General features: G+C 45.4%; 1 protein-coding gene across 5 annotated transcripts in view; it reads right to left on the bottom strand.

Annotated features, from left to right (window-relative positions):
• dom (domino helicase) overlaps positions 1–24,525 on the bottom strand; it is a 156,164-nt gene that overhangs the window by 73,861 nt on the left and 57,778 nt on the right. For all 5 annotated transcript variants that reach the window (XM_084599283.1, XM_084599280.1, XM_084599281.1 and 2 more), the window contains 6 exons: positions 20,276–20,636; positions 14,888–15,166; positions 14,435–14,584; positions 8,351–8,442; positions 1,807–2,105; positions 952–1,154 (listed from right to left, as the gene is read on the bottom strand). In XM_084599283.1, the coding sequence (XP_084455409.1) occupies positions 952–1,154; positions 1,807–2,105; positions 8,351–8,442; positions 14,435–14,584; positions 14,888–15,166; positions 20,276–20,636 (1,384 nt within the window). The remainder of the gene's footprint in view (positions 1–951; positions 1,155–1,806; positions 2,106–8,350; positions 8,443–14,434; positions 14,585–14,887; positions 15,167–20,275; positions 20,637–24,525) is intronic.

The following is a 24,525-nucleotide window of genomic DNA, read 5'->3' on the forward strand; positions in this document are numbered from 1 at the left end:
CCCTGACAATTCCCGGTTGCTAGACACCCTGATTAGAGCACGTGTACCAGGCCAGAAAGACAAGGCAGCAGCAAAACCAAATTCCTTCCTCACGCTGCCGACAACAACAAGATGAGACAAACAAGGGTAGGATATGGCCAAGGGAGGAAGCGCTGAGTACATTTAATTTTCAGGACCAACATCCTCAAAACTAACGGGCCCTTTTGTGAAGAGGGCTGTCCCGACAGTGCGCGCAAAATGAAGCACTTGACGAAACCAGGAAAAAAACGTGTTTTCAGTGGTTTCATCTCAAAGGCGGACAACCATCACGCACCTGTTCATCAGGTAAAATTACAGCGGTGCAAATAGTTTTCAGCAGTTTCTTCAGGCCCAATTGATAATTCGAGCTTTCGATTAAATCGAACATTTTTTTTTTCTAGTCATTTGACGCACGAATTAACAAGAGCTTACTGCATTCAGCACAAACATGACAGCTCCACCTGGTTTCATGCAGGTCCATCATATATGAAAGACCGGTATACAGAAGCCTGTATAATATGTATACTGGATTTTTCATTAGGGTACAAGCGTGTGCGCAATTCTAGCTTAATTTTATTTACAAATACTAGGTAAATAATGAAATACACAAGATCGGCAACGTTAATAATTTTCAATTTTCCAATTTTTTTTTTTTTTTTCACTGTATCAGATATTCGGCCTTCGATTCGCTATCCCGAAGTGTTTTTTACCCATATTTCAATATTTGCCCACCCCTACTTACTGGCATTCATACGAGGTTTCCATTGGAGTTTGCAACTGTGGCCAACTGCTCATGACCAGGCTACTAAGGATTGCAGTAAGCACAGAAAATGACCATAAATGGGAACACCGGCTGCATACTTTGGTACCTGCTCTGCTAGCTCAACATGCAACAAAATGGTACTTTACAAGTAGACAGGTACTCTTCCTCACCGCAGTCATACTGGATCAATCGCAGTTCCGGGAACTGTGTCTGCAGGTTGCACATGACAGGGTGTAAAAAGGCACACTGCGGACTTAATTCCTCTGCAAGTCTTTCCTCCAGAACCCTTTCCGCGTTGAGCGAGGACGGGGACGGGTGAGATACCCGCATTTCTATTCGTGGAGCAGTCACCTTGGGCACCGCGAACACAAACCTGCACAAAACAATACAGAGGTGGTTGCTTCCACATGGCTGACAACATATGCACCCACAATCCCAAAAAAGAGGCACATTTTCACGTTCTCAAGCAGCGCTGGCAGCAATGACGAACAAAGCCCCTGGATTAATCTTGACTATCTCGGATTCTTCAACGAGCCATGCAACTTGGCACACAGGAGTTATTATATTTCATCATTCGCCAAATGTAGCCTATAATCAGGCTTGTGAAGTTGTTCTGGCATTTGTAAATGCAAAAACAAGCGCACCAGAACAACACAGGGACACGACAAGTGGACAACAACTGCTTGTCTGTGTCTATCTCCCTTGCATCTCGGAGCTTTTGATGCACCGCTGCTCCATTAAAAAATCCCTCATCCCTCTCTCAAGCTAGTCATAGCCAGCTCTGCTTTCTATGGTGCCAACCTACATTGAACAGAGTTCTGGTAATTAACAACAAAGCAAAAAATTTGTGTTAGCCTTTCATCCCAACAACTAGACAGGTGAAATCATCTTGCAGCTCGATCGTGCACATCGCATCTTGCATAGCGATCACTATGGCGCATTTTAGAGAACCCTGAAGTGCACTGAAGGAACATTCCTCAAGCATACATTGCTTCTTTCCAAACGAAAACACTCTGTGGGCGCACCTGTCAATCATGTCTCTGAGCTCGTCGAGCAGCTGCGGGGGTGTGCGCACCAGTGAGCGCAGCGTGCGCGTATACCGCCACAGCTGTGTCTCCCCCTGGGCTGGTGCATTGAGGCAGGCCACGTATCCCGTGCCACCCCAAGGGCAGCGCGCTACGGGGCGTGCGTTGTGCACAACTGTCACCGCCTCCACCAGGTCCCTGCCGTACGTCGGACACGCTGCGCAGCGCAGTGCATTCGTGTGCCCCAGAAGGCGAAGCTTCTCGCGCCGCTGCTGCCGCCGTCGGCTTTCCAAGGAATCCTGCGTTCCGGGCAGAAGCCGAGAATTGCGGCCACAAGTTGTAAGGTCACACTTCCTTACAAGACACTTCTTCACGGGGGCACTGTTCCTTCCTAACCAGCCACATCCACCAACTTTCATCACACAAGGGACAATGCAGTTCGCCATTACAAGAAGGCATCATTTTAGTCTCATCTTGAAGCTTGAAGTTCTGACATTTCGTTTCCTTGGTGACCGTGAACACAAGACCTCAAAGTTAAAAATAAAATTTAAAAAAGAAAGGGCGAAGAGAATCAACCTAATTATACGAAATATGGTCCATTAATTAGAACCAAAATGGCAACTACCGATGAACAAGCACGAACTGCTTGCAATCTGCTGCTCTTTTTTGACTTAAGTCACACAATTTTGCTCTTGCAAGCAGATGAGGTATCACCAGCCTAATACACCAACAGCAACTAGCACTGAAGCACTTATGCTACTACCAACCCCATTAACAGTATAATGGGTTGTGTTCTGCACAGCAGCAAGCACAGCGAGCGCCCTCTTCGAGGTTACTTATGCCACACATGGCAAACAAATATCACAGAACTCTTCGATTCAGCTGCACTTGCACAACCAGTTCATGAAGTGCAGTACCCTCACACTTAGTGGGCGCGAGGACATACCGTGGCGCCACCTATCGGAAGCACCCGCGTGAGGCCCGTTGCACATGCATGCGATTTTCGCCTGCGACACTGCGAATTCCGTCGGTCTGAGACTGGGAAGGGCCGTCGGTCAAGCCGCAGACAGCTTGCGACGGGTTTCCAACTTGTTGGAATTTGATCGCAGCGTCGGTGTGATCGGTCTGCGACTGACTGTGGACTGACCAATGGGGAGCATCCTGACGGCGCGTCATGAGCGCGTCACTTACCGTCACGTGCTACCGCCAAAGGTGAAGTATCGCAAGCAGCGCAGCAACGTAGTTGTTTAATAATGCAAACTGATTTATTCCAATAACAGCATATGAAATATTCTGTCGTGACTAAAAACGCGCATAAAACTAACAACATCGATACACGTTTTGCTGTGTTAATGTCACATTTAACAAATGGTTGGCTATACATGCGTCAAGCAACCCTGCGTGTCAGCCCGATTGAATTCGCTGTGAACACGTATGTGAAAGCACTGACCGAAAATCACATGACGGTGTCACCGACTAGACAGATTATTTTCGGTCCAGTCGCAGCATGTGAAGCGGGCCTGACAAACTAAGTGGGATAGCGCACGTTGAACGGCTGCTGCAGGATGCTCTCCTAGGCAGTTCAGTTGTGCGTCAACATTAAATTCATTTATTTATTTAATATACACTTCAGTCTGGGCCTGTATAAGCTTATTTTGAGGTATTACACCCACTCATTCGGCAAGAAAGCATTTCATCGAATCAGAGTTATCAAAGTTGGTGAGCTTTACATACGACGCGCACCGGCTGCAGCATTGCTGCTGTTATGAAAAAAAAACTGAAGCTGCCACACAACCAGTCAGATTTAAAAGGTCCCTGAACAGATAACAGGATTACTCTGTAAGATCTGCGGACTGTTAGGAACCTGACAGAGGCTGAGTGCCTTCGCATAGAGCCAGCGGAAGCGGCACCATTCGCCTGCTCCCCTGAACCAGACAAATTTGACTATGGGGATGACATGGATTAATTTTTTAACAAGTGTGAAGACGTGCATTCCACGCAGCGAATTTTCGCGCAGTGAACACTGTCATTGGCACTCTTGGTTAGAGCAGATATTTGTTTTCCCCGTGCACAATAGCTTTTTATTTATTCTTTTATTTTTTTTTAACGCACACCTCGACTCGATCAGCACATCACAACATGCATGCAATGCTCTATCATTCGCTTGTTCACGGATTCTCTCATTTTAAACTACTGCAGCACTGGAGACGCTGCCTGAGACAACTCACCATTCATACCGCTGCCCGAGGCAGCAGAATCTTCTAGTTCACTTCAGTGAAACTTCGTGTCAACGCATTCATTTAGAATAATTTGAAGCCTTCTGGCTTTCGCATGATCCTTCCTTTCTTTGGAAGCAAGCTGCTCCATGAATAAGCCACTATCTTTCCCATCCTTCCAGCAATAATATTGTTAGCTTCACAAGTGACAAACGCAAATTAAAATGCGTGCGCCGTTTCTTTTGCCATTCACTGAACTGTTTAGCGTCAACTCCATGGACAAAATCTTGCTTGCTGAAATGTCTGCTGCGCACATCATGAGAATGATCACTTGCTTCTATGCCCCTTCAAATCTTGATTAAAAAAGATTCTGTGGGTTTATGTTGCGGGTAGAAATGGGAGCTTGCGCCAGATTTCCTCCCTTACCTCCCGGTACAGAGCAGTAACGGACCGTAGCAACAGCTTAAATAAACTTCAGCAGCTTCAGTAATGATGTAAGATCAAAAAATGTAAGGCTGGCACTCTTTATCAACCAAAACTACATAAATAAATGCGACTATTAGCTTTTAAAACGCACAAATTCAATCGAGCGTCTGCTTCAGCAGCAGTAAGAGGAGTCGCGTGACCCCATTTACTCCCCAGGTCGACACTAGCACCATTCGCTCCAGTGGTGGCACTCGCGCTAATACTGCAAAACTGTGCAACTAATTGCAGCGAACATTGTTAGCCGGTTTGCACTCTCAGAAGTGAAGTGCAGCAAGATATGTACCCAGACATAGGCTGAAGAAAGTAAGCCCACTGCCTTATGAAGAGACTAGGTGGTCATTTTGAAAAATCAGTTTTCTGTTTTTGAACTCTGTCTAAAGGCGCTAAGACACTACACTATGAGGCCATAAGAAGCATGTTATAGGCATTCTCTGCAAGTAAGGAAACCCATGGCCAAATACTGGGCACAACAAACGAAACTGAAAGGACACCTAAGCTCTACGTTTAAAGGCTTCAGATGAGATCATTATTGGCTCCTGTTTGCCGGCTCTCTTCGCTGATGTTCATTCACATCCATTCACTCTGCTACTCGCTTAATCAAAAGTCCTTTATTTGTGTCTCTATTCTCCCAAAATACTCATTACCATACAGTCATAACTTGTCGCATTATAAGAACATCCAACACATAAATCTGCTTTAATCAAGCTGCACAAAAGTGCCAGTGTGGCCTCAGGGTAACATTATTACATTAATATACTGTAAGGAAGACGAAGAACACAACAGCATGGCATCTCTATCGCCATAGACTGTCCCCGGCACCCATCTCTCTCGCGCTGAAGCTGTGGCCTGCAGCCGGTGATTCTGCTCTGCTCCTGAAGTACTGCCAACGTTAGCCCTAGAACCAAGACAATAAATCCTTTCTTCATTCTTCATATTTTAAATTGAGCTTGAAAGAGTCACTTAAAGCTCTTTCTCAAGACCTATCGCTAGCATGGTAGATAATAAGTTGGGAACAATATCAGTGAATGCTACTGACGTCACATCAAAATAGCGCGAGGTGCTATGAATGGTGTCGTCGGTGCTCGGAGGGCTGACAAGTAAACGCCGACGCTGATCATCGTAATGCACCTGCATCGGTGCTCAAGCGAAACCTCCACGCCAACGAGACTGCGACCTGATTAGCTTTTCTTGGCTATTCCTCATCCCTATTTGAAATAAGCGAAACGAGCGACTACATATCACATGTTCACACTTTGACACTGACACGATAAATAATAATTTCTGTCGATGTTGGCACCTTTCTGCAACAAGCAGCATAGCATAGCATGTCAGCACTGCTTCAGTGTTTAATGTCGGTGATGGCAGAGAGGAAGTTTTAGAAAATTTAAATAGTAAAGCAGTATAGTTTGACAACAGTGACTTGAAATTGATGACTCCTTAGATCTTGAGAAGTGTTCAAGTTCCGATTCAACACATATTTATGACCACAGAAAGCAAATTTTTGTAATTTTTTCCAAATGGAAAGTAAGAAAAAAATTGCTTATAATGAGAATATGAAGTGTGTTTGCAAAGGCAATACAGGTTAAAAAAGAAAAAAATTCTTCCTCCATGGCACCTCGTGAGATCACAGACATTCAAACAGGATGTGATGTATCGACATACAGAGTGATGTTTTGGCCTCTCAGCCAACGTCTCGAGCGCAGCAAACTAGAGTATACTCTAGTTCACTGCATTCTCCCGCAATGCAATGCAAAGCATCCATTTCAAAACCCCCACCTGGTCCAAATTTACGATTCAAGGACATTACCCCCCCCCCCCCCCCCCCCGGCATCTAAGCATGAGCACTGCAATCAGCTTGACTGCCGTGGCCTCAATTGCCCCAATCTAGCCTCCTTCCATCGGTGTCCCACAAGTTCCACCGTGCTCCAATCTGAAAAAGAGCAACCCTTGCTACTTGTGGAGCGTGCACTGCAATGCAGAGCAACCAAGTTTCATTTTTCTTGGCAACAGCAGCCAGAGAAAGATAAAGTCTGTGGACATTCGCACGAATCCCCTGCCCCCATTATAACGGCACCACGTAATTATCACGCAAGTTACACGCGCTGTTAGGCAGGTTGGTGGAGGAGAGGGCACACTGGCCACCCACCCCAACTGCCTTTTTTTTGCCACCCTAACTGCCTCTTTGTCTCCCGCAGCGACACTGCCGCGGGCTTCCCTCTTTCCTCCCAGCGTAACCCGGAGACCTTCTCTCCCCGTTCCGAAAAGAAGAGTGCGCCTGTTGCAACTCTCTCGGGATCTTGACGGTTGATCGCGCACGGGCGCTGTTCCTATTTTCCACAGGGGAGACCGTCACTGTCACCGAGTCGTCCGGTCACCGTACGCACCTACCACAACGGGCCGTGAGCACCAAGCCACGCCAGGTGAGCAGAACACTCCTCTCACCCCCTTGCGTGTGCTTCCCCTTTTGGAGAGTTTTTATTTCACCCCTGTACATGTGCGGGACGTTCGCTCGCTACGGCGGTTCTATTTGAGTGTTGGTCATTTGCCGTGCATTATTACTCGGGCATATTAAAGCTTGTTCCAGTGCGCAACTTGTGTTTGTTTCCTCTGGCCCGAACCCACCGCAGTGACGACTTCTTGCACAGTGGGTTGGGGGTTACAGCTCTTGTCTGTTAGGGCTGCGTACGAATAGCGCCTCTACCACCACAAGGCCCTAGCCCGACACCACGCCATCTCATTTTCTGTTCCAGCAACCTAGGGAGGCTTGTGCAGCTCCACTACCCATGTGCTCAAGATTTCACTCCTCCTACCTTCTACGATCACAAGCCAACAAAACATCACCAGCTAGCCGGCGTATTCAAAGCTATCGATCCCTGCTGAAAAAGTTACCCAGCCAGCCATCGAAACAAGGCGGGCGAGTCCATCGTGGCCTGCCACAGCTGCCCTTCCCTCTCCCTCACTCCCCAAATGGTTTATCACCTTGAACGCGCTGTGTCAGAGCTGACCAAGCACTTCGACACCCTAGCTGCTGTGACAGAGGCCTAACAAGATATTCAAAAGCGGCTCGTGAAGCAAAACTCACGTACCATAAATGATATGATAATCCCCTCCCTCACACATTTGCAGAACACATTTACACAAATAAACACAATTTCACAAAGATGCCTACCCCCATTGATGCACACCAATGCAAGTCCAAACATAATAATCAGAATTCAACAGCCCTAGCCAGCAAAGCTCCCAAGCTAAAGCCAGATGTTCTGCTAAAAAACCCAGCCTGATCACAGCAAACATGGCTATCAGTGGAACTCGTACAGTGGAACTGTTGAAGCCTTTCAATAAACTGCACCCCTTACATCAATGACTCTTGTTCCAACTCATACTCCTGCCCTTTCTCTTTCTCCAAGGAACAGGACACACCAGGAACATACCGGGATATCCGGTGGCACCACCCTCCTCCATTTACATTTGGAGAGACGCTCAAGTGCTCTTTGTTGCAAGCACAGTGTCCAAAGGCACCTTCAATGGCCAGTAAAGTCGGAATTATTGGGTTCCAAAAATACAGCTGGATACTGTACCAGAGAAATTTTTCTGCATGGAGCAGAACGATGCCAGCAATACAAAACTAACACCAAATATCTAAATTTCCCACCATTTTTTGGTACCCAGCAGTTGTGTCGCCCTTAAACTTACTTGCTTAACAAGCGTCAAGTACAGCGATAACAAAGGCAAGGCTATGGAAGAACCAGTGCAAAGAAAGGAAAACCGAAGTAATTCCCACACCTTTACGCTTTCCCTACATTTACCACAGACTAACAGAGTAGTAATAGAAGTAAGCTCACCAAGTAGTAGGGGCTTCTTTGGATGGAAGACTCGATTGATGACGTAGCACCAGAGGACTTCACTGGACCAATCGCAGTAGTCTTGGCATTTACTGCAGCCGTAAAAAAAAGATAAGAGAGCAGAACCTGTACACAGTCCAATGTACTTAGAAGAACTTTCTATTAGGAGGGGTAATCAGCATCCAAACCAGCCCAGCCACCTGGCTACAAAGGACCGCTCTACAGCTTTCACACTTCCTAGTTGAAGGAAACATTGATCCTGGTCTGGGCATCAATCACCAGAGGGATGGTGATTCTCCCGAGCAGACTGGACCAAACACTACAGCTTAGTTCAGTTATTCATCTGGCCTTGCCCCACTAGCCACCCTGGCTTCCCACCTTTGCCTTCTGAGGTGAACTCTTTGCCTCATTTGCTGCCACAGTCCACCAGCATACTGGCTGCTGTACATTAAGGAGAGGTGGCCACAGTGCAGTCCATTTACAACGATATTGAGAAAACCCAAATATTTGATTTTTATAAATTATTGCCAGAGTCCAACTGAAAATGGCCTTCGCTCTGGCTTACTTGTTTTCAAAAGAACAATGCTGTCATGCGGGGAAGCCGAAGTTCAATCCGTCGACTGTTGTGCAGTGGGCAGCTCTCGTGTGGCCTGCAGTGTTAACTGGAACCTATTTTAACATAGCCATTATTTGCGCCAGTAAGCAAATTAGGCCTCTTAAGATCATGAGTGGCTTTACCAATACAGCCTACAAAGCGGCTTTGACGTGGACACCTAAACTAGACGGCACTCGTGCCATGTGACACAAGACTCGAGGTGAGAGCAGCATAAGCTCCGGAGCCCCAATCTACTCTATACATTGAAGTAGGATGGACAGTTGGGCGAGTTGGTACAATTGCATAGTGGGTGGCAGCGCGAAAAGACGAAACACAAGAAGAGACGCACAACAGACGAGCGCTGACTCGCAACTAATTTTTTATTAGGAAGAAAGCGGATTCTTATACAAAAAAATATGTCACATGATGTTACAAAGAACGAAACCCTTGACCAGGCAAAATTCAAGAGATATCTTCTTCCTTCAACAGCCACGTGGAAAACCCTATCAAGCAAGACCAAACATACAAGCCCCCCCTCCCCCTCCTCCCCAACGGCCCGTTTCACAAATTATAAATTATCATCAAGCATTATCCAGAAAAGAAACCTCTTTTTCGATAAGCACCAACGAAGGCGTTGTAACATCATGTGACATATTTTTTTGTATAAGAATCCGCTTTCTTCCTAATAAAAAATTAGTTTTAAGTCAGCGCTCGTCTGTTGTGCGTCTCTTCTTGTGTTTCATCTCTTCGCGCTGTTCCACCCACTACTCTATACTAAATATTTGGAGCATGCCCTCACGCCCACGGAGAGCCACGTGCAGCTGCACGCACATGTACCTCATGCAGTAAGATCTCATTACTACAAACACTAAATTATCAAATTTTTCAAATTAACAAATTTTTTGAATATGCGTAACTGATTTCCAATATTTTAAATATACAGAGGTGCAGCAGCCGATATATGATTTGTAGCAATTTTTGTAGCAATAACATTCAGATTTGGAGCAGCTGGAAAAAATACTGCAGTTTGCAGCACAAATTCAAATTTTGGAGCCGTTAAGCAGGGAAGAAACCTTAACATTTGGCACAAAAAAAAATTAATAGATGTCAATACTGAACCGTATAAATGTGAACGAAAGGAAATCTAGCAAAGGCCACCTATCGCCGGCACTTCTTTCTGCATGGCAGCGACGGTGTTCTACGCAGCTTGTTGTCGTGACTCGCTAGCAGCGTCAGCGGCATCAGTCAGTCGCAGCTAGCGCTGCCTCCGGCGATCCCCCCCCTCCCCTTTCCTTTCCTAGTGTTCTCCGGTTGGTGAGTGCACTCCTGCCCCCATCGTTCACTGCTGAGTGTACACACCCCCTCTTCCTGCGAGGCTCCGGTTGCCAAAGCGCCGGCTCGAACTGGGGTGCTGAAAGGGGGGCGGAACTGGTTACGAGGCAGACGCCGCCGACGGCGCGAAACCCAGGAACGGCACCAAAGAGCTGCGCTCTAAAAACACAGCGCCCAAAATGCGAAGGAACAAATGCGGAAAGAAGGTAAGGAAGCAAGTTGTAAGCGAAGAGAACTGACAAAATGCCCTCGGTTCGTGATTTACAATTTATAGGGTGCTGGCAATGACTTGGTGGTTTTGACTTAGTCAATATTTTGATTAAGGGGAAGCAGCCGATGACGCGGGATATTAGGCTATATACAGTGTAACCTACTTATAACGACACCAAATATAATAATTTATCGCTTATAATGATCAAATTCTTGGGATTTATCAGTCTTCCCACTGCCCCTATGTAAAAATAAACCATGCATAATGATAGACTGTCGACGGCATATCGAATACAACGAAAGCTTTCTGGCCATCCGGAAGATGTTTACCCCAAAGATTTGTCTGATAAAATAAAATACCAAGAAGAGAATGACACAAAAACTCGACATAAATGGCGAAAATGGACCGGCTTGGAGAAATCTGTGAGGAGCATAGCGTGCAGTAAGAAAATGAGCGCTATTATCATTGAAACTGCTGCCTGGCGCTGCACAAAGGGTGCAGCCATATCAGCATCGCCAACTGTGCGTCCGTGGAAGATGGTGGCAAGACGTTGGTGTGATAGCTCTCGAGATGAAACAGCAGATTCATCGAGATTTCCAGCAGTGTTTCACGGTTGGAAGCCTCGCGAAAAAAAATGAGCATATTCACACTCTACAATCATCAAGGCTGGGGATGTCCTGGAGTTCATCCAATCTCTGATCGGTTTCGTGCACAGAAAAAAAAAGACTGCTCCAGCGTACGCACTACTGGAAGCAATGCCCACAGCGATTATCAAGCTTCAGCTGCCGCTCAGCGCAAACTTCCATCCTTTTAAAAGCAAACTCAAGTTAGTTTATGGTTATTTATGCATAAAGTGTTCAGTGCTCTTTCCAATGATTCATTCAACCCGGTTTGCTCATGGCTGGTAGCAAGCCAGCATGAATGGGAAAATATGCAATTGTGTTGTTTTTTTCGACAGTGCAGATGTAACATAATTGGTTATAAAGATCGGATTTTGCAGTTTTCTACAGTATGCAGACTCTACAGTATTTCGCTGTTCCAGCATCCGTAAATGTTAATTTTGGCAGTTGTCTTGGGCTCCACTGTAGCGTTATGGAACTCAATGTCTAGGGCTGCTGCATGTTTCCCAACATGCCGATGACCAAAATGAATCTCACATGTACCACCTCGTTATGTTAGCCCCAACGTAAAGGAACTGGTGCTCTTCCGAAGCTATCTGACGATGTTTGAAGAGCCTTATAAAAGCAAGCGATACATCATTAGATGTATGCAGCGATTAAAATACGAACATACTAGTAAAAATATGACCCGTTATTTCTTGCATCCCTGCTCTGAAACTTCAACTAAAACCTTGTTAAGCGATGACACAGACTATTCTGGCAGCAGATATGCTTGCCCAAATGAACAGTGTTAGTTTGCAGCACGTGTCAATTAAATCTGCATCGAACACACTGGTAGTCCGACAAAAATAACGATTAAGACAATCTCTCAGCGTCGACAAGCTTGGGGTTTCTCCCAAGAAAAATTTGGGGAGGTCGACATTTGAGGACCGACGGGATAGAGTGTGCCTAAAAAGCTGCCGAAAACCGTATCCCATCACAGCAATTTTTTAGTGAACACCCGGAATATGGCTGTGTATACATCTAAGATGAAAGCTATGTGACAGCGACTATTTTGCACGGATTTGTCAAGTACTTTGTTCTGTGCACACTGCCCGGAGTGTTCACAATCACAAGTGCCACCGCGGCCCTTTTCGCAGTGCAACGCAGTAACAGTGAGGCCCCATTACAAACGACCCCTTTTCGTTATGGGGATGCTTCACCGTATAGACCCTTGTGGTGAAGCATCCTCAAACAGCAATGGTTCAGCGTACTCGAAGAGTGGAAGAAGCACGTGGATGCAAGAGAGAAACATATCAGTGAGTGTTAGAACGGCGCGACGCCATTTCAATATAGAACTAAAAGGCCAGTGCCGCACGCTTTAGCATCTGGAATGTCTCAAGTGGTCACATTACAGTCACAGAAAGTTTTTCCCCAGTACGCATGGCAAACTTCTAGTATGTCTAAAGAGTTTTGCGGCTAGTCGCATTTTGACGCAACGTGGCGCAGCTTCAACAAATTTTGCATTAGGGCCATTTTTTCAATCTGCACCAGCTACACCAGTGCAGCAAAAATTTATTGTGGGTATAGGAGATTTCCTACACTGGGGTAGCTGGTGTAGGTTAAACAAATGGCCCTATTATGGCACACAGCTTGGTGCAAAATTATGCAGCTGTATCAAAATGGCGCAATTGGCACAGCTTGTGCACCCCTGAATGTAATTCAAGGTAAAAATATTCAGAACTGTAAGCTTCAATATACAGCATGTTTCACAACAATGTGCATTAATTTTTTTCTTCTGTGGTCAACAAACATTTCGGCTAAAATTCATAACACCACTACTCTCATGTGAAACAGAAACCGCCATTTCCTTGCATATGCCGTGGGCTATAGCTATCATCATCACATTATCTAATGCCATACTCTTAGTGCCATCACAAAGCTGTGTTGAGCGTCATTCGCCGGTCGGTCGTTCATGCTATTAGCGCGTGCAGGCAGGAATTTTTGTCGTGAATGATTTTGTTGCAAAGTTTGTGCGACATCCAGTGATGAATGCAGCCAGCGATGGCGCCAAGAAGCTATAGCAGCTTTCGCTGGAGAAAAAAAAAAGAGGCCATATTGCTAGAAATCGACACGGAGAAAAAGCAAGAGTGGCCTCTGCTTGGCCATCAACCCCTGCGACCATTTTGAAAGATTGAGACGACACTGCCAAATTTGACTAACACTGACAATGAGGTCATACAAAAGTGATGTTTTACTGCGCATGAACAAAATCTGCATTTTCATCGATTGGTGCAATGCACAGGGTGGAAGGTGTAGAGTTTAATCTGTCATTTGTGCTGCCCGCAGCAGAAGGAAATTACAGATTTCTTCAAATAAAGCAGCTTTGAAGCAAGCAAGTGCAACATTTTCATTTGAAATTTTCCTAGCCTGCACACGTGTCTACTGCGAAGGTACATCATTTTCATACCGAAGTTTAACTACTGGCTTATTATAACCGCACATTTTTAAATAGAACGATATTTGAAAACAGCAATTTTTGGCGGTCCCGAGTGATTCGTTATATTCATATTTGACTGTAGGTCCCAGCACCCGCAGCAAAGGGTGCACTGTCATCATGCCAGCGGGCTACATGTCGCTGCCGTGACCACGTAGCTAGCACGAGTACAGCATATCCATGGCTTCTGGGTTACAAAGAAGCTCATCTGATGGCATGTTTCGTATAGCGAATTATTAGTATATCGAACTAGTTTTGAAACCCCCTTCAGGTTTAATATATCCAGGATCGACTGTCTACGGCGGTAGACCACCTTTCTGGACGGTGGTGCTCCTGCTTTTTATAACTGTCAAGATCGTTGGCAGAGATTTGTACTTTTTCAGGAAAGCACCTACTTTCAATGCTTATCATAAATCTGCCAAAATCCACTGCATGGTCCCGATATGGCTTTGCGAATCCTCGGTGCCATGATGACATGCAGAGCTCGACAACACTCAGCAAATGCGCTTCTGAGCCGTTGCACAGTCGACGGCTGTCAGCATTGTCAACTTTTTTTTTTTCTTTTGCTCTTGTGAGTGATCCCAAGTCCCAAATCCTTACAGTTCCAATGCTTCAGCCTTTTGCATCATCTTCTGATGCAGCGCAGAACCTCTGGACTTGCGGAATGGCCCCAAAAACAAAGAATGAGGGGCAAAACAGCAGCGACAAGGTAGCGGGTGCGAATCACCTCCTCTACCAAAACAGCGAGTGCGAATGAAATGCAGCATGGGTAGAAATAGTAATAATACAGCAAAGAAAGAAAGTGTGCCAGGAAGCTACTCTAGCATCGCATCTCACGCGCAACACATACCGGTTTTGGTCACTCCACTTGGTGCTGCCTGACTGTTCGCGTTGAGAGGGGCGACGCGCATAACCGGCTTGGCACCCAACGCAGCCGAGACTGGAGTTGAAGCAGGGCTGCCCGCAGCACTGGTCACAACCCGTCCCAATTGGCTCAGCGCTGCAAGAAAAGAGCACAACTCAAGTTTCATCACAGTCATCCTGACCTGCCACAACACGCCTCTCTAGATGTGTCTATCATCCAACAGTCAATCACACACACGCATTTCAGTCATTTGCTAGCTTTCAAATAAAGAAACCGGCTGAATTTACAGGACTTCTCTGGCAACAGCAGTGCAGAGCAGTGGCTTCAGTTGCAGGTGGCCTATTTCTGAAGAGAAAATGACCCCAATTATGACTTTCCCCCACAGGGACTGCTGGGATCCGGCGAATGAGGAGGCCAAATAATGCTGGCTGCCCTCACCCGTCGTGGTCCTGACCACGGCCTGGCCCGCAGACGTGGCCAGCATGACTGTCTGATGCTGCTGCACCTGCGTGGGACCGGCCGTGGTGCCATCGGGCACCCCCTGTGTGGACTGCTGAGCGGCCGGCGTCAGCAGCAAGTGCTGCCCACTGGTGGTTTGCACGATGCGCCCAATGCCAAAAGGCACCGCCACCCGTGCAGGACCAGCCCCGTGCGCCGACGGCTGGATCTGCAGCGTGATGGGCGAACCCATCACCTGCTGGCCACCAGTGCCGCCCACTGCACGAGAAGAAAGCGGCCGTTTTCTCCAGCAACTAATAGGCCATAAAGAACGGCAAGAATGCGTGCGAATATCACACTTTTTTTGATTGGAAACTAAATGAGAACATAAATGTATGCCAAATATAGTCAAATATTTCCAAAAAGCAAAACATGCAGTGCCATGCTGGTGCAAGGCCTACCAGTACCGTAACTTTACGTCACGTGACAGTGATTCCCCCTATGTGAACAAATAACGGCAAGTGCCTGTACCAAAGTCTCACCCCAAGTTCGCGTGAGCTGAAATAAGGTGAGCTGAAATTTTGAGCACTCTTAAAACAACACAGTGAAAGCTCGTTAATTTAAACAATAATTCAAATTTCTGAATATTTTGGCCTGTACGACTTGGTCTGGCCAAGTTCCATACAAGTCTATGTATAAAAAAGCACAATGAATTAAACGAGCCATTTCTGCCACAGATAATTCGAACTACGCGTCACTGTGCCCGCGCCACCTGATGCCCAACACAAAGCCAAAGTAACGCCCTCGCGATAAGGTGGCATCGTAATAAAGCTGCATCGCATCCAAAATGGGGAGAGAAGATAAAAACCAGGTAAAATCATAAAATGGGTAAAATTAAACTAGTGCTATGACTGGCATAGCATGGAAGAGGTTGCCGGCTAAGAGCAGTGACCGCCTGCTCTCTTCCTTGAAACTAAAAGCTCCTTATTTCGACTCCCGTTAATTCGGAAATACGAATGTTTTACTGTTGGTACGGCCTCGGCAAACACCCACGAAAGGCTAAGGTGTCTGACGGACACTATGGTTCTCGCACCTATTAGGCCATGTAAAGGTACGATTGGCACTGTAAGCGATGATCCCAGCACTCCTAAAAAATCTGAACAATGTACTACCAAGTTAACTGCATCCCTATGACATGTGCAACAGGCATGGCCATAAACAGATGGCTGCGCCTCCTAAAATTGGATGACTACTTATTTTTGGTAACTTTTACGAGCTTCTCTCCATTCACATCAGCCTGCTGCGACGGCGGTCGTCAACCAGACAGCTAAGCGGTGTTTCAGATAGTCTTGGTGGCACAGTGCAAGTTTCATGCTTCCATCTGCGGAGCTCTTCCAATGTTTCAGAAATGTGCGTTTGTTGAGTGCCATTCAGCATGGCATTCAGTAAAGCCTCCCAATTTACGACACAGACAGACTATGAGGGGGCACTGCCGACATAGCGTCGCATTGTGGTGGATATCAGGGAGGCCCTTTAAACATTTCGAGACGCTCTGCTTTCTGCAGTTCTGAAAGAATTGATGGAATTGTGAAAGACAGTCACTGCCGCATTATTTTTGTCTTAAAAAAGAACATGCGACAATTTTCGAGTCTTTCGTCAAGTATTTTACAAGGCAAGTGGTTCCTGTCAATTTTTTCGGAGCCATGCAATAATTCGAACCTTTATTTTTCTATCCCCATGAAGTTTGAATTAAAGAGTACTTTGAATAGCAAACATTTATATGAGTAGGCTTGAACAGCAAACGCTACATAAAAGCAATTTAGCATTTCAAGCTCTCAGATATCCCTGATAAGCCCTCTTCAAAAAACAAGTCTCTTGAAGTGCCATAATGTAATAATATGTTTGATACTGTGGCAATTCACACATATAACTGCATGACTTTGTCCTTTTCTGTCCAGCTTGACACCATAGAAGGCCACTTGATCAAGACCAGCATGCTGCATTCACTAATTTTAACTTGAACCTCATTATAACAGAACAGATGAGTGAGGTAATAAGAAATGAGACATTTTCCATGCATTTGGTTGGTCGCCCTATTTCTTCCCAGCAGTGATGTGACTTTCAGAACAACTGTCTTTTACTAACGAATTTCCATGAAACTTTTGTGCACATTTGACATAATTATAAGACTATTTAAATAAAATTTCCCTGTTAGATCCATAGAAGATTGTTTTCTATTCGTTACTTTTCCCATGAAGCTCATGAAAATCCTGTAGGCCTGACAAATACATTAGCTTATTTTTGCAAAACAATCTTACTGGTGGCCATAGATAAGAGCAATCGATAAACTGGTATATATATCGTCTAAGGTACCCAAATGTTGCTGTATAGCTTGATGTCCAGAAAAACGAGCTCAGGATAACCAGGCACCAAAGTAAAGCTGCCAGCTTCGTACTTCTTTTTCTTTTTTTTTTTCGATGCATAACAATGCATGGCTGATGGGAACTCAGGAGGTTATAACCTCCTCGTGCACACCATGTATGCAATGTGCGAACCGAATGCATGTACGAAATGTGTCTGCAGTGGCTATGTAGTTTACGATGGGTATAATAGCCACGAGTGCTACATCATTGGATAGCTTATGTCGAGCATAATTGACCTTTACTAGTTTTAGGTCTCGATTACCTGTCGTTAAATAGTCGTGATCGAGTTAAATTTTACCCTACATCTTTAAGTCATATCGCTGGATAGCTGATGTCAGGTACAATTGTATATCTTAATTAATAATTGGTAATTAGTAAAGTATAACTAAACTGAACTTCACATTACATCATCACGCCATATATTGTTGAATAGCTTGCGTCGAGTATAATCACAACAAATTATTTGCAGGTCTTAATGAAGCACAATAATTAGTTACTTCATGATTAAAGACTATACTTTAAGCTAAGCCACAAAGTCATATATTGTTGGAGAGCTTATTTCTAGTACAACTGCAATGCACTAATTATAGGTCTTAGTTAATAACTGTTAGATAAATTTGATTAACAATAAACGTTTTTACCTTTAGGCTGCGACGTGAAATGCATAAAAAAGGTTTCAACGAGTAGAACCCAAAAATTGGGGGAACTGGTCTTAGAGCTGTTTTTGTTATTTTTTGGCCAACTGTAATAAAAATTCACAGGTTTACTGAATTTTTCATGCCGATTTCAAATATGCAATTTTTTTCCTTAACCCAATTAGTTTTATAGATAATTATTATTCAACTTCCATCATTTAAGGCCTAAACTGTGAAAAAATGGGTAGTCAAAAACTTAAATTTAAGGCATTGTTGATCACCAGAAGGGCAAAGAATGAAATGCTGGGAGCAGTTTTCTGATATGTCAATTAGCGCTCATTTTGCAGCCTTATTAATTTCAGTATACAGTGTGTGTGTGTGTGTGTGTGTGTGTGTGTGTGTGTGTGTGTGTGTGTGTGTGTGTGTGTGTGTGTGTGTGTGTGTGTGTGTGTGTGTGTGTGTGTGTGTGTGTGTGTGTGTGTGTGTGTGTGTGTGTGTGTGTGTGTGTGTGTGTGTGTGTGTGTGTGTGTGTGTGTGTGTGTGTGTGTGTGTGTGTGTGTGTGTGTGTGTGTGTGTGTGTGTGTGTGTGTGTGTGTGTGTGTGTGTGTGTGTGTGTGTGTGTGTGTGTGTGTGTGTGTGTGTGTGTGTGTGTGTGTGTGTGTGTGTGTGTGTGTGTGTGTGTGTGTGTGTGTGTGTGTGTGTGTGTGTGTGTGTGTGTGTGTGTGTGTGTGTGTGTGTGTGTGTGTGTGTGTGTGTGTGTGTGTGTGTGTGTGTGTGTGTGTGTGTGTGTGTGTGTGTGTGTGTGTGTGTGTGTGTGTGTGTGTGTGTGTGTGTGTGTGTCAAATGCAGTAAACTCATCAAAATAATTATTTTAGCTTTCAAAAACAATAAATCTGCTTCCAACATCTCACAGAGCATACATTAAGCTTCCCTCTAATAAAAAAATTTCAGCGTTTCAGCTCTATGCGCTTTGGGTGCAGAGATATTGAGGCTGCAAAACTGCAAGTGGTCCACAATGCATCTTTTGAAAAAAGAGCAGCAAAGAAACAGGAGGTTATTTAACTGACATTTACTTGTGCAATGCATAAATTTACGATTTAAAATGGCTAGAAACCCTAGGGGATGTAACCTCTCTGCTTTCCCAAATCCAAGCGCAATTTTAATTTGCAATTGCAGCGTGTTCAGTTGTCACTTCTTTGGCTGAGCGAGAGTCACATGCAGGCATCAACTTTTTCTTTTTTTTTTTCACGTCATTATGCCATGTTTTCGCATTAAGACCCCGGTGAGAAACGTTCATTGTGGAAAAACTTTTTATTTGGAGCTGCTTGCTGCTTCTCAGTGCTCTGCATTGCACAGGAAGCAAGCACATTCACTATGAATACGATCCGATTGGCACACACACATGGCGAACTTTCTGAAGACGTGTCCCCACAGTTTACGCACTGGATGATAAGTTTGACAGCGATTTCTTATTCACGCTCACCTTTTTCAACGCTAATATCACCGCCATATGTTTTACCCTACGCCAGTCTCGGCAAACTGTGACAGTTGACGATCGTGAACTCTGCCTTGCCAAGCAGGCTGTTTGCCGCGCTGCCGTCATTATCATGAAAACAATCTAACACCCACTTTGTTGCTGGAGTTGGCGCGAGTTCGAGCTTTCTCTGCTTTGAGCTTCAAAACAAGAAAAGATATTCTTGCCCAGTGCACCTCATCTTCAACCTACAAAACCATAGCGAATTTTTTTGCTGCTGCGGTACCTCTCCGATTATGTTTTCGACACATAAAAGCCGCTCGGAAACATGGGCAACATAGAAAGGTCCACGGTTCCCTTGCCGGTCCTTATTTCTCTCGTTTCGCAGCAGGCAATTAATCCTGTGAATGCAACCCCCAACAAGGCACCGCTTGTCTGTTTGTTTTTTTTCCAGTAGATGGCAGCACTGTTGCATAAGCTTTATAAGCAATGTGTCATTATATCTGGTATAGTTATAAGTGGATTACACTGTACCGACAACCAATTTGGCTTGATTTGACTTTCATCAGCCGCTTATCCGATGATGCCAATGACCTCAGTACAGCCGTTGATGGCAACAGTGATTAGTGACTGCATTGCGGCTGCAAGATCCACAGGGAGTTTTTTGCAAAAAAATATTTTTGCACTCAGAGACAATTTTTTAGGTCATATAAGAATACTGTTCGCACAATTTAAACCTGCAGTCCAAACTCAGAGTCTTCTAAGTGAATCGAGAGGGTTTCCAAGTGATGTAATGAATGACATGCGACAGGTGCACTAGAGATGAAATGACAGTCAGAGAAGAAAGACCACTTACAGGCGCCGGACTTTTGCACCAGCTGCAGCATGTACTCGCCACCTCCTCCGCCTGCAGAGGACGAGGCCTGGCCGCCAGCGGCCACCATGGTGCCCTGTGTACGCGTTGTGCCAGCACTCGGTGACGAGACCATTACAAGGCGCTGCTGCTGCAGGCCTGGGTGGTGCCCCTGAGAAAGCACTGCCCCGTGTCGCGCCGTCATAGCAAAGGTGGTTCCGGCAGGCACACCCTGATGACCGGGGCGCACCACCATTCCTGCTGCTCCGTGGTGCGCCCCAGGGGTAGCCGCCACTAGCCGCTGGTGGTGGGGACCATGGTGGCCCGCTGCAACCATCGGCGAAGCTGCACGGGCTGCTCCCGACTGCAAGCACAAACAAAAGAAAAAAAAGCTCAGAACACAACACAACAATGAATTAAGAACGAGTGTGGAAGGGACAGGTCTAAGCAATGCCACCAGTACTAGAAGGCCCGGTTTTGAAGCCTCTAAATCTCCCCCTGCACTTGTGCCATAGTTACACAATTGCAAATCGACACCCCTATATCATGACAAGAAGGAAAAGAAAAAACTAAGAGAATACCAATAGGCACATTCCACAACAAAAATTTATTCGTCACTGAAATGTTATTAGACATTCTGCCATCGCCCTCACAAGCAATACAGTACAACCTCAATGTAACGAACTTCAATTTAACGAAATCCCCGATGTAACAAAGTAGTTCAGTTTCTGTAACTTCGGGCACATAGAACATAACATATTTTTAGCCCCCCATAACGAAGTAAATTTCACCAAACTTTCAATGTAACGAAATTTAGTTGAAGACTCAATTCCTGAACAAAGGTGTACCATGAACCTGAGTGGTTGAGAGCAGCGCCCATCAAAGCGCACGCAGCCTGAAAACAAGTGCAGCGCGGCCAAGGTAGGTCCATAACAACAGCGCGACAGACGGGACGTGGAAGAAAGGACGACAACACAGAGCGCTGACTCACAACTGAAATGTTTATTAGCCACCAGCCAGTATAAATACTGCTCTGGTATTTACCAACTCGCCCAACAACTGGTATTGTTAAGGTAGGTCGACCTTGGCGTAGCGGCACAGCAGAGCGCGCTTAAAAATGTGACGATGATGATGATGATACGACGTGGCATACGCTGCGCCATCTGATGTACTAGTGCACAGGAGACTCAAGCATGGTGTTAAGCAACTCCACTAGGCGGCACGAGCATCTGCCCAGTTTAGGCACCGCTGTGCAGCATGCAGGCTCACTACCCAGTTTATGCCTATTTTTTGCGCAGCACACGTGGGCGTGCAGCGTGTGTACATTTGTTTGTTGTCGCATTTTCGCGTGACTGGTGACCTGTCCCTCGTCATCGTCGTAGTCGTGACGATTGTGTTGCGGCTCCGTTCCAGCAGCATGAGTGGCAAACGAGAAGTGCTCTCTCTGGAAGTGAAGGCCAGCATAGTGGATGCCGTCGCGAAGGGCGAAAAGAAGAAAGATGTCGCCGCAGAGTTCGGGATACCACAAAGTTCACTCTCCACGATTTTGAGCTTCAAGGAATCTATCATCGACCCCTTAAAAAAGGGGACAAGCAGCCAGCGGGAAAGGTTGAAGGCAGCAACCTATGAAGGTGTGGATAAAGCCGTTTTCAAGTGATTCATGTCAAACCAGGTGCAAAACATTCCCCTCGGTGGCGCGGTCCTGTGTGATTCCTGTGTCCTCGCGGCAGAAGAGGTGACCACGGAATCCATCCTGAACGATGTGGTTCAGGAATTGCAAGGTGAGAGTGACGCCGAAACGGAAAATTAGGACGAGTGTGACGATGTCCCCACCTCCCGTGAAAGTCAATGTGATAAGAAAGGCGTTTCGCGGGCTCTACAGGAGAGGAAGAGGCTATGCGGTCGTTGTGTTCTCATGAACAGTGCATAATGCCGTTGTTGAATGCAAAGAAGACTAAAACAAAGTGACGGACTACTTTACCCACAAATAAAAGTTCTTCCGTATGTGCTTCGCACCAGCAACACCATTTGAGAATTTTATTTGCATGTTAAGAGCCTAATTTCGACGTAACGAAATTTCAATGTAATGAATTCAAGTGCCGATTTTACCGACTTCGTTATATTGACGTTTAACTGTATCACCACTGCTGCAGTACCGCAGCACATTGTCATCCAGTGAAATTCTGCACTTCGCAAATGATCTCACAATAAAAACACAAGAAACCACCAATGCTGAACGCACTCAACTGCATAAAGCCACGACGGCGGTTCCTTTTACAGGCACAGCAAGCCTGCATTTTACTATTACCAGCCACTCGCCATACTCGGAGGCAGGTGCCATAAGAAGTTTGTTCAACAGATGAAACATTGCTCTGAAACTGATCTAACAATTGCCCACCACATAGCAGTTTCTTCGGCATCAAAAAAATCCCAGCCTTCTTGAACGCTACAGTAAACAAGTGCCAAATGCTTACCGGATGCAGCACACTAATGATGACCAGCAAAAAGTATAATGGCAAGTCAAAATAAAAGTAAAATGCGTGTAAGTGCTGGTTGCGCTGGTCACTGCTCGAACAAACACGAGAGACACGAGTGGTGGCACCGACTGATACGTCACAAAGCTTTCACAATCGATTGAGCAAACATACTTACTAAGCAGGTCTAATGCCCCTAGAACCAACCTAAATGTGAGTTACGGCAATGGCTTGCTATCCACTCATCAGCACTGTTGTCCAGACACATTCGGCCATGATCTCACCGATGGTCAGAACTGTGAAGGCCACAATGTCATCAACAGATGCATGATCGCATTCACTTCAGCCACGAAGAGAAGCGATGTGACGAAGCACAAAGCGGAACAAAACACACGATGGCATAGGTGGCAGCACAAAAAAAAAACAAATATAAACAAAGCTGAAAAAAAAAAAAACATGCAGCTGCTGGTGGTGGTGATGACAACGCAGCGTGACCAGGCACCCTCTACCTAATGCAACTCACAAGTCCGACTGAAGCAAGCAGGTAAATCATTAAACCCTCTAGGCCAAGCCAAGAAAAGCCGTCTTAAAGGTAAACATGGCCATCGGCACTTGTCACTCGAGCCAGGTTTCGGTACCCGTTCTAAGTGTATCATGCAGGAATGTCCCTAAGTTGCGCGCAGACTGAACACATGTGGTTACGCGCATGCGCAGTGTGATATTACGCCATGCGCGGCGGCGTTGGCTTTACATAGTATAATGAAGTCAAAAATCCTTCTGAACAAGAGTACAGAACTACCAAATGCTACAAGGAGAGCAGTACAGCAAATACACAATTCAAACCACACCCAAGCACCCCAAATATCTCTTTTGCCACACATTTATTGGCACTAAAATTGTTTTAAGCCATCCTCTCTACTTCAGATTTTCAAATTTAAAAAAAAATTGCAGATTGGCTTACAATCATGTAAATGCATGCAATCATGTATGTGACATTTCCTTGATATGCATTATTGACTATATCTGCTTAGCAGCATAAACCATAGCATATGAATCTGTAGCTGCAGCATAGAAAATAAACAGTACAGTAGCCAACCAATTTTTTGGACTCCGAAATTCCAACGCACGATAGTTCGGACTTTACTGCCTTATGCCTTATAAAAACTTGTTACGCTTGTGCACCGACATTTCCAGGAACTCAGCACCCAATCACCCACAGACTGATGGTTAGACGGAATGCATCACCACAAGTCACCAACATGCTTGCCATGTATATGGACTTCGACACGCAAGAACTGAGACACCTGCGTACGTATTAAGTACCACCAGACACCAGCAATACTGCGGGAATCATTTTTCAGCCGCAAGTTTTTTTGTTTTGTTTTTTCAACCCAGCATAGGTGCAGTGTTTGCTACCAGCACCAGCTTGACCTTTGACCTTTGCCATCGTGAAGTGCATCATATTAAATTTAAGGGGGGACACGGGTCTTTCGGACCAAAAAATCGCGAAAAAATCACTTTTTAGAAAATGTGATTTGCGAAATCAGTAGCTCTTTATCCACCTATCTGCTAAGTTTTTCATCTCTAGGGTCGGTATTTTAGTCACAATGCCAATTTATATAATCGATGTCGCCCAAATTTTGGCCGAAAACGACCCCCGAAACAACCATTTTCCGCGAGGCGTAGCTCCCATTTTGTGCGCGGCACCGTAGCCATCTTGGTCTCATTCGAAAGAGCCGCCTTTCGGCTTCAAATTGCCGCCTCTGCTGTTTACATTCG

The sequence above is a fragment of the Amblyomma maculatum genome, chromosome 3 (genome assembly GCF_055883805.1).
Source record: "Amblyomma maculatum isolate TAMU_Amacu chromosome 3, ASM5588380v1, whole genome shotgun sequence".
Lineage (NCBI taxonomy): Eukaryota > Metazoa > Arthropoda > Arachnida > Ixodida > Ixodidae > Amblyomma > Amblyomma maculatum.